The sequence below is a fragment of the Etheostoma spectabile genome, chromosome 3 (genome assembly GCF_008692095.1).
Source record: "Etheostoma spectabile isolate EspeVRDwgs_2016 chromosome 3, UIUC_Espe_1.0, whole genome shotgun sequence".
NCBI lineage: Eukaryota > Metazoa > Chordata > Actinopteri > Perciformes > Percidae > Etheostoma > Etheostoma spectabile.
In genome coordinates this window covers 27,162,410-27,173,362 of record NC_045735.1, presented here as the reverse complement: position 1 = coordinate 27,173,362, position 10,953 = coordinate 27,162,410, and the positions used below count along the sequence as shown (strand labels likewise).

At 39.7% G+C, this 10,953-nt stretch overlaps 2 protein-coding genes across 3 annotated transcripts in view; one reads left to right on the top strand and one right to left on the bottom strand.

Moving 5' to 3' along the window:
* Window positions 1–6,263, top strand: part of rab4b (RAB4B, member RAS oncogene family) — a 12,129-nt gene extending 5,866 nt beyond the window's left edge. The window contains exons 3-8 of the mRNA XM_032508447.1: window positions 298–412; window positions 729–791; window positions 2,827–2,981; window positions 3,181–3,276; window positions 3,412–3,588; window positions 3,844–6,263. Coding sequence (XP_032364338.1) covers window positions 298–412; window positions 729–791; window positions 2,827–2,981; window positions 3,181–3,276; window positions 3,412–3,527 — 545 coding nt within the window. The 3' untranslated portion in view covers window positions 3,528–3,588; window positions 3,844–6,263. The remainder of the gene's footprint in view (window positions 1–297; window positions 413–728; window positions 792–2,826; window positions 2,982–3,180; window positions 3,277–3,411; window positions 3,589–3,843) is intronic.
* Window positions 1–10,953, bottom strand: part of ap2s1 (adaptor related protein complex 2 subunit sigma 1) — a 14,476-nt gene that overhangs the window by 2,345 nt on the left and 1,178 nt on the right. Inside the window, exons 3-5 of one of the 2 annotated variants that reach the window (XR_004329383.1) lie at window positions 10,622–10,735; window positions 9,199–9,258; window positions 8,338–8,582 (exon numbers count right to left, since the gene is read on the bottom strand). Coding sequence is in view for 1 of the 2 variants with exons in the window: in XM_032508456.1 (XP_032364347.1) it covers window positions 8,481–8,582; window positions 9,199–9,258; window positions 10,622–10,735 (276 nt within the window). In the remaining variant the exon portion in view is untranslated. Of the gene's footprint in view, window positions 1–6,983; window positions 8,583–9,198; window positions 9,259–10,621; window positions 10,736–10,953 lie in introns of those variants that run through there. The other variant, XM_032508456.1, reaches the window with a different exon arrangement.

Genomic DNA, 10,953 nt, shown 5'->3' with positions numbered 1-10,953 from the left:
GGGGGGGGGGGTTAACAGTGTCCCTGTGTTTCTAATGTGGTTGTGAGGCGTTGGAAGATAACAACAGATTAAGTCTTTTCAACACACCATCATATTATAGATTAGAGGTAAGATTTTGGGAGTGGAGTTTAAAGTGTTGTCTCTACATTGGCTTCTCTTTAAGCAGCACATGCCAGGAAAAAACCAACAGAAACCATGGTGGCACAACCATGCAGAAGTTAGTTGTTCTGCTGTGCTATTACCTCAATGTTTTCGCCCTTTTTCACTCTACCTCGTCCCTTTTCATTCCTGTTGCAGTTAAACAGGACTCCAACCACACCATCGGCGTGGAGTTTGGTTCCAGAGTGGTCAATGTTGGTGGAAAGACGGTCAAACTGCAGATCTGGGACACTGCTGGGCAGGAGCGATTCCGGTAACGGTCTACAATATTTCCTGCTCCGGGTTTGTCAAACATTTTTAGAAATACAAGGTTAACATGAATTACTGAGCAGGCATGCTGTCTCTGGGCAACATCCAGTTTCAAACGGTTACCCACAATCGCATGTGGAGATGTCCCAGTCTCTGAGCGGCTCCATTGGACTAATAAAAAAGTGTTTGACTAAAATATAGTTATAGTATAGTAGTTAAAAGCAAGAGGCAGTTCCTTATTAACCTTCCCCAGCCAACTTTCACCAGCTGATATTGATACTGTGAATACATTCTTCTTTTTTTCTGCCGTCCCTCCACAGTTCTGTTACACGCAGCTACTACAGAGGAGCAGCTGGCGCGCTTCTCGTCTATGATATTACCAGGTAAAACAATCCCTGCACTTACCGTCCTTCTACCTTTCCACAATTTACTTATACTGCAAATTTGTCTAACAGAATGAACATTTACAAATAATTAATAATAACTTTATTTGTATGAGCACCTTTTTATTGTTGTTTTCAGTCTGGGAGGTGTAAAAGCAAAAAAAACACTATAGTGTGTTTGTACTACCTCCAGAAATTGTGCAATTAGACAATTAGATGACTATGTACTACACAGTGAAATATGAAGACCAGAACCCACTCACACAGGCTTGTATTTCATAAGCTTTGTGTAGCGATAGAGGGGTTGTGAAATCAAGATGGAGTGAGGACAGTAATGCAGAGAGACAGGAATGTAATAGTTTGTGGGCTTTTGTGGAGGGAGAGATGGAGCGCAGAGTAACAGGAGGTGTAATATACAGAGAAACTGCAGGGGGGTTGCGGGAGGAGAAGCAGATGAAAAACAAGGGTGTGAGTGGGAGATGGAGACATTTATCACTTCTCCCAGGTGAAAAGGTTAGCAGGATGATGGACACAAAAAAAGAGAGAATGTTAATCAGATTGCAGCTGCGTGTGGATGAGGAGTGACGTCAGTCTTTGGCTGTTTTGTGAAAGCAGCTGTTAAACATCATTCTGCTGACCCACACCCTTCTGCTCACCTCACTGGCCTAATGTTACCATGGACACCAGGGTCCTGTCTCCATGGTGAGCAGTGGCATCAACCCACAGAAGTTTCCATGAAAGTCCTTTGACTATCTTCACCGCCCAACAGACCGACTATGTAATCATTAATCTAGTGAGCTGAGCAGGGAAACAGACTCAGACTCAGACTAGTTTCAGACGCCATAGGGTTGATACTTATTTAACTAACTAGTCACTTGGTAACTTTCCCTGAATGGTATGAGGGCAGGAGGTAAGCACAAATCCACGCAGACATTTAACATTTTGATTGGTTTGGCAAGTTAGACACATTTTATTTAATAAAAAGGTGTTGGCGCCCTCTAACAACGATCCTTCACTTCATGTTTTGCATACAGTCACCCTTTGAAGATATGGTCCTTGTGATATATCTGACACACTGCAGCTTACAATCTGGGTAGCTGGTAGAAAGTATTTTGGCCTTGAATGGAAATAACCTGCAGCTAGTAAGTTTTCATATATAAAGGCTGCTATTTGTGCAGGGAAAGTTATACATGCATATTTTAAGATAGAAGTACATAACATTTTTTTTAAATGAAATTCAATTGTGAATGCATTATTTGCAACACAAAGTAAAGTACATTAAAGGACCAAATGTACAAAATGTATGTTTCTTTTTTTTATACTGAAGGAATTGCACAATACAGGTTACATATGTCAAACAATACATTTCCTTTCAGTTTTTCTTTTTTAATAAACAGGAACAAAATTACCCTCACCCACCCTTCCCATACCACTCTTGGCGTTCACACCACCACCAATAATAAATAAATAAATACAAAAAAAAATTGTTTAAATTAAATGATATTAATGTACATTCTCACCAGCTATGCATCAAAATTACATTAAACATACTTACAAAACAAGTACAAGTAAAATAACAATAAAAAAAGTCATACTTCAGGCAGTACTTCAAAATACTACTATAGTCAAAATATGTCACAAAGGGTTGCCATTTTAAAGTAAGTAAAGTAAGTACATTTCTGGACGGAACCTTTCAATGTGAGTTTGACTTTTTCTAGTTTAAGAAAAAAATAAAACATCACTTAACCATGCGGCCACCGCTGGTGGGGTAGCGGACGTCCAAACCAATAACATCCTACGACGGGCAAGAAGTGATGTAAAGGCAACAATGTCCAATTGGACCCGAGTTAAATTTAAGCTCTCATTTGAAATCCCAAATATTGCAATCAACGGGCAATGGGTATGTTTCTTGGACCCTTGAGGTGATGCAGACACTGCAAATCATTTGAGCTTAACATGTTAATCTTTCACACCTTAGAATAAACCATTGTGTCACATTATGTGACCGTGTGTCCTGTCCTGTCCTGTCTTCCAGTCGGGAGACATACAATGCCCTAACCAACTGGCTGACAGATGCACGGACTCTGGCGAGTCCCAACATTGTTATTATCCTGTGTGGCAACAAGAAAGACCTTGAAACAGACCGAGAGGTGACCTTCCTGGAAGCGTCGCGCTTTGCTCAGGAGAATGGTAACTGATTAGCTCACTTTTCAAGTCTCTATCTCCTGTTATTTGTATTGCCTTTTTGTCTGTATTCATTGTTACGCTTACTTTTCCAACATTTTTGCCACCCCCATCCTAATTTTAGTTTCCCTCTCTCTTTTTCACACGTTCCTTTTTTCCTCCACCTTGAATGTGTGCTTCTTTTTGTGATTGGATCCCTATGTAGAGCTGATATTCCTGGAGACCAGTGCTCTGACAGGGGAGAATGTCGAGGAGGGTTTCCTGAAGTGCGCTCGCATCATCCTCAACAAGATAGATTCAGGTATACGGCTCCATTTATCACGTGTTATGACCTCTGTGCTTGAGTGCATGAAGCCCTGTGGATCTGCCTCTAGGCTTACTATGTATACCGGTGTGTCTGCATCGCTGACATTTCTCATTATTGTTCATTACAAAGGCGAGTTGGACCCGGAGAGGATGGGTTCAGGTATCCAGTATGGAGACGCTTCGTTGAGGCAGCTGCGGCAGCCGAGAGGCACCACCACACAGAATAAGCAGCAGTGTAATTGCTAGGGATCGGGGCCCCGCCCTCTCCTCAGCCCACAGGCCCACACAGACAGGACGCCCTCTACAGGTCAGTGGCATGTCATCAACTCAGGCTGGTGGTACTTTAAATAAGAAACTTTACTCCTCTCTCTCTCTCTCTCTCTCTCTCTCTCTCTCTCTCTCTCTCTCTCTCTCTCTCTCTCTCTCTCTCTCTATTCTCTCTCTCTATCTCTCTCTCTCTCTCTCTCTCTCTCTCTCTCTCTCTCTCTCTCTCTCAACACACACACACGAAAAACATGTCCGTGATCACTTTCCCTGTCTCCGTTCTCTCTTCCGGCTCCAGGTGTTTTTTGGTGTGTGGGACTCTTCTCTCTGCAGTCTCACACACCTTGGATCACCAGGATAAGTGGTCATGGAGATCGCTGCAACCCCTGACCCCTGACCTCTGGTAAGACTCTGTACTTCTAACCTGAGGGGGGTGCTTTGCCCCTGTGTCTGGGCAGGGACACCCCTCAGAGATAACACGCTGGGATCATAAAGAAGAGGAGTCTTCACCTTTTTCTCAGCGACTTACCAGACAGGGACGAGTCGAGGGTTGTGTCCATGGGCTGCCCTATTGTTTAATCTCAGAGCTTTTCATTTTGATTTTAATAACACCTGTATGCTTTCTATGTTTGCACATCATTGTTTGTAAATTATTGTTATTGGTAAACTATTTTGTGCGTAATGATTGTTCAACTTATCAGGATATAAATTTATTCATAAAGGCAAGCTTTTTATTATCATTCATTATTTGACTTAACTGTACTTTAAATTCAGCCTGTCATTCATAGTGAGTAATTGATAAACAGTCCAAATGGTAAAATATCCTCTTTGAGGCTAAATGAAGTCAACATGAACAGAGTTCTATATATATATAATAATATATATATATATATATATATATATATATATATATATACATACACACACACATATAAAACCAAATACAGACAATTCTTCCATATCCAAATACAAGCAGCTGATGAGATTTTTTCCACGCTGAGATGTGTGTTACGTTGAGTCATTTTAATTTTTGGCTTCACACTCCAATGCACTATTATGACATTATGAGTGTTGGCCTTAGTAATATACTTGATATTGTGGAGCTACAGTAAATTATTCCTCGTCACCATGTCTCTAAACAGTCAAAGGGATGAGCCTAGATGAGCCTGTGGGTCAGGTTTAAAGCACACAAAAAAGAGATTTTGCTCTTTATTTTTCAAAGTTCCCAAAGTCTGCATCATCGGACTCAGCCTGTGTTAAAGTCGCCGTGTCTCTGGTCGTATCGCAGTGTAAAGTTAAGACAGGGTCATCAATCTTTGCAAAACTAACAATGCCTTTGACTCGTCCTGCTGGGCTTTTTCTCCCTTTTTGTTTTTGACCTCCTTTTAATTCTCACTGCACATTCTGTGTAAGGCACGTCACAGGAAGCCACAGTAGGTTTGCTCAGTGCCACGTTTGGGGAAACTTTCATGCTGCCCACTCCGTTATCTCATAGAGGCTTGACACTGTTTAATCAAGCAAGGTTGTAAGTGCGCCTTGATAAAAGTCAGGATGCTGTTTTTAACCTTTTTTTTTTTTTTGAGGTAGTTTTCACATCGCCTTATCAAGCAGCTCTACAGCTACAAGATGTCTTTTGAGTTAGCCGACCCAGATGTTTTCTCCTTAGGACTGACCCTGTGTAGCCCCCACAGAGAATCAGGGAATTTCCACTAGAGCGTGGTTTCCTCTTGTGGTGCGGCGGCAGGAGAACGAAGTTGCGAGTTAATAAGTAAAAAAACATCCCGCCCCACTGTTGAGTCAAAGGCACTGCTTCTGTCTGGACCACTGAGAGCAAAACAAACTTATTCCCCACATCTTCTCCTCCAGTGTCGGCACATGTCCTCCCATACGGACCATGTGCGTTTTAGACGAGCCAGCACACTGAACGGAAAAAGATGGTGTGCAAACATGCGATAGTAAAGATATCAAGGGACAGATGGTCAAAGGTTTTATTAGTTTTCATAAAATATTGGCATTGTGTGATAGTTTGTCTACTTCTGCAAGTGCACTTTTACTTTTGAATTTTTATGTTTTGTTCTGTTTATATATGCTGCAACTATAGAATTGTACATTTTATTTTACTTGAACAGTATACTGTAATAAAGATTTCAATTGTAGATGTTATCATTTCTTACTGAATAACAACTGAGATTCTTAATTTGATTTCCTTGTTTCCGCTGACGCGACATAAGGCTGCTGCAGCAGTGACGACTGCTGCTGTCGGGGGGGTTGTTTGTTCATTGCTGACGTGGAGGTAGTGATGAAATATGTAACACTTCCTGAGCTGTAGGAGAATGTCGGCAGCAATCCTGATCACTTATGTTAACAAGTTGTCATTTACATTCAGTTATCAGGTCTTTTTTTAAATGGTTGAATGCCGTTGAACCAGATTCAGCTTGCATTCGTCTGTTTATTGTACAGTTCATAAGAAGCAGTCATCAAAATAGAGAGCCATAAAAGCATCATTTTTTTTCTAGATTCAATCATGTGTTCAACACAATTCAACTCAGTTGTTGCTTGGTAATTAATGTCATATAGTCAACCCAACATACTACTGTACATCTCAAGTAACCTATACTGTAAATAAGATTTTGTCTATTTAGGGTGAGTGTTGCTCATTGATTGTAATGAATATGCAATTCCCAGTAAACTGCTTGTTTTTTCAGTTAATCCTCTTCACATGTCTCCTGGATGTTAATGTTATATTACATTATCTGTGTGTTGTCTCAAAGTGACTATAGGTTCCTGCTAAAGAGCTCAGTTTGTTGCCCGAGGGAGTGAAAGCACATCTAATCCTCAATATAGGTAAATCTTACTTTTATTTTTTTCAACTCTCCTATGGGCAATAACTTATTACACATCAGGCGTATAGGCAGCTGTTCTAACAGAGCCTGACATTTTAACAATGGACTCCATGTACGTGATTCATTTTCCTCATGTCATTCTTCAGTGGAGTCATTTCTATCAGAGGCAGTCAGGGTGAGGTTAGGATATCTAAGGACTCATAAGATGAAGAGTAAATGCCCTCTGTGTCCAATTGTCTGGATTTATGTTCTTGGGTCGATGGAGCAACGGCTAGAGTGGTTTAATAGAGCTGGAGTGGATATATTGACTGATTTATTGATTCTAGATAGGCCGTCAGGATGACCTCATAATCGAATTGCATCATTTGCTGTGGTTCACTGATGGTTTACCACTAGATGGTGCTAAAATATTGGATAGAGAAATCTCAATTTCCTGTGTTAAAGACTACTGGAAGCTGGGAGAGTATTTATTACCATCATTTTTAAGAAATTCACGTATTTTAAGCCATAGGTCTTGATGGGAGAACGTCATTCTAATTTTAATAAATTACCCTTTTCATAGAGGTTAAACCATTAGAAGCAGAAACGGTTGATATTCATGTATCACTTTATTTTATTTACATTTAATGGGACGTATTAATGTGGGTTGTTAAATTGGGAGACAGTACTACATACAAACACATCTTCCATCAACAAACACACAGGTGGACAAAAAGGGAAGCAGTACATATTTCACAATTGCCAATCATTTAAAAAACAAAGCTCAACAGTGACATTTGACACCACCTTTGTGACTAGATATGGATAAAATTAGAGTATAACAAGTCATTTCATAATCATTAAAGTTCAGCAAATGGAAATTAATAAGTGGATTTTTTTTATCCTCAAAGTTCATAAGGCTTGAAGGAGGAATTTAAAAGCCAATTTATTTTACGCAATGGCATTTATGGATCTTACACAAGTAAATACTCCTCAGACCAAGAACCACTCATTCTGGAATGCATGTATTAATTTCACAATATTCAACATACGCAAGATACACTGTATGTACACGCCATACGAAGCAAACTTCACAGTACTGCTTTATGTAAAATATACTATCTACGTCCAGGTATTTTTTTTTTTTTTCCCCGTCTGAGTGCATTTGTGTATTAAGTGTTTTTAAGTGTGACCAACAAGCACCATTTGATGTAAATGATTTCTTCAAATCTAGATCATTTGAAATGCAATAAAAATGATCATCCAGAGGTGTAGCAATCTGAGCTAACATAACCGGACACTTGTTTACCATCATCAGCCATGAGGATGTCTGACACAGCACAGGTTGCCATAACACGCCGTCAAATTGGCACTCGTCCCAAGTACACTCCATTCAATTATGAACTTTCCGTGCTGGGTCAATTGCTCTAAAGGGCTTTCTAGTTGTAGTTTGCTTGCACTGTGACCCAGATCCAAAATGAGCAGAGGGCCATCACTGGCAAGGTCTTTTTTTACAGGGATTTATAGAAATGGCTGCTAAGTCGTTGAAGGCGGTTACTCTTCATTCATGGTGCTTGTTAGTTACAGTAGTGCCATTACGTTGAGGTTAATGAAGGGAGGAAAGGAGGAGGGCGGCGTCTCACTGGTGGATCCACATCAGTGTTTCCACACCTCACAGAGAGATAATGCCAAGACTAACTGGGTACTTCAGGAAATAACTCATTTCTGCAGCCTCTGGCTTAGAAAAAACTAAACCGAATATGAAGTTGATTGTAACTAAGGCGGTATATGTTATGTTAACACGATGAAATGTTGAAATGTACAGCCTTTTAATACTGGGAGACTTCATTAGAAGTAGCAAACAGAATATTGCAACATATAGACTGTTGTGACAAACAGGTTAACTGAACGTCAATTTTATATATCCATATGTAAACAATATTGTGTATTTTTTCCATGTCTAAAAACACCCCCTCCAGAAGTTCTGTGAGAAGTGAAGTCTGCTCCGTAGAGGCAGGAAGATGAATTCCAGAAGTGATGGGAACAGGAAGTAGGTCTGTAGGTACCAGGGCAGCAGATTAGTGGGGTGGTAGGAAGGATGGCCGTCTGCTTTCTACTCCAGCGACTGGAGCATGAGGAGCTGCTTAAGGACCTTGGTCTGACTGGTCTCCCTGATCTCTCCCGCCAGGAACATCTCGTCCACCACCGTGTACACCTTAAAAAAGGGGAGACAAAGTGCATTAGAGGGCGGAAAGGATTCCGGATAATAGGACTAAAAATACCACAAAGCACATATAGTTGGACTGGAAACCAAAGAGACATTAGCTTCTTTCTTACACGGTTCTTTATGCTGACAAGTCATCTAAGCCTTGGTCATTACTCGACTCCACAGCCCTGCCATCGCCGTGTAAAAATAACCGCTGACTGACTAAATCCCACATACCTGACAGACGTGAGTGGCTGAGCTTGTAAAATCATTTTGTCCTAAGAGCAGCAGTCCAGAGCGGATGAAATTGGACTTCCATCCCTTACACTGTCTTATTTGTCATTTTCTGAGTGTTACGCGTTAAGCACGTGGGAGGATGTTAAGACACAAAAAGCAATTAGTAAGAACACAAGCAGCAGTTGTGGAGTTCAGAGGTGCTTGAGATTCACTTCGGTCTGTCAAAAGTATCCATCCCTCATTAAGCGGATTTAAATTAATACGGAATAACTGCTAAGGGTGTAAATATTATATAAATGTCTTGTAAAAATGTCTTATAAAAGCATCTGCCTGAGATTACAATTATTTCGAAATATCACAAATCAAGAAAACCTTGCAATGTCCTTACCTTGTAGAAGTTGAAGACGAGGTCCAATTCACACACGTTGTGGAAATACTCATTCAGCACCTTAAAGTAAAGAGAGCAAGAGTAAAATAATCAAACCTTTAATTTTATCAAGTATTAGCCAGGCGAAACAAATAGTCAATTGTGAGAAGACAAAGATGGATGGTAATAGTCTTGATCTGATGCATTAGTGCAAAAATAAAAGGGGACACAGTAGTAGCATCTACTTTATGGTTTCCACTACGTCTAAAATATGCCTTATTAAAATGTGTCCAGCACTTTGTCATAGGTCTTTTGTCCTGATGTTCCTACAAATCCGCATATACAGCTTTGTGACTTAGTTCCCTAAGGAAATAAATAAAATGTCCTGTGTAAGAATATGGGCCAGGACCTTTGTTACATGCCATCCAACTTTAATTTGTTTGTTTGTTATAAATGTTTAATACAAGATAATAAATTGTTAAAAAAAGATATTCTCCTTGAATATACGTGCCTACTTGTGAAAGTAGCTTGACCAGTTTACTATCTGATTAATCTATATTTACACTTTCAGTAGTTTTATTAATGAACAGAAATACTGAAGCTTTCAAAATGAAATATACTATGACTAATCTTGGTTTATTGACATGAACAGACTTTTAGAAAACAGTTTTAATTAAGCAAAATCTAGTACTTGTAAAATACCAAAATCTGATTTAATTATTGGTAGATCTGCTGTCAAGCAACATTTGTAATAATGAGTAGCAGAAAATACTGAAATGCATTTAGTTTGCGGTTTTTGCTGCAGTAGCACTTCAAGGGCCCACTTGAGCCCTGTCAGGGGCCAGCGGTGCCAAATGAGGTCATACAGTAGCTGGCACAGACATTAAGAAACTGCAAAGTTTTTATCAGACCAAAAATGCTTGCACATTATAAAAAGTATTAGCTCCTAAATCATTGCCATAGTCATTTCAATGTTTGTCATTTGCTCTCAGACTCGGTTTGTAATTAGGGATCAATTTGTTATTTTATTGCTGACGGCTTATTTCCAGCATAACTTGACCTAGCATTATCTAACACTGCTCCGGGTCAATAAAGACACACCCGGGGCACACTGTAAAATTAATTTGATTCTATGAATTTGTACTGAAATAGAATGTCATGCTAAACTGTGACTCATTTGTCGTCTTTGCAACCATTTGATAATCAATATTCTGTTGAAGATTAAACTTGATGTGCCATTTATCCCAGCTATTTAGATAATACGCTGCAGTCCATACTACCCACAAGAATGCAGGTTTGATATTAAGGATCTGCAAGACAGAGGAGGGGGAATCTTTTAAGGAAATCATTAACAGACAATCCTGAAAACAATCAGACCATGACAAGTAAATCACCATAGTTTGCTTATTAAGTCCATACAGAATGTGTTGTGTGTGTCGGTTACCTCTACAAAGTTATGGATTCCCTCGAGGTATGCCAAGTTGTTATCAGTCACGTCCACACAAATACAGAAGTATAGACCAGCATAGCGTCGGTAAATAATCTTGAAGTTCCTGAACTGTGAGAACAACACAGACAGCACATCTTAACAATTGTGTCTCTCATATTATGACAACAGCAGCTTTGCTTGGATTTAAGCTTCCAGGCTTTAAAAGGTAGAAACACACCCAGTGTATTTCTAATAACTTTGGAACAAAAACTATCATTAAACTGATCAGCAGGCCAGGTATTTCTCTAGAATCCCACCCATTGGCGAACAGATTTTTTTACTCTTTT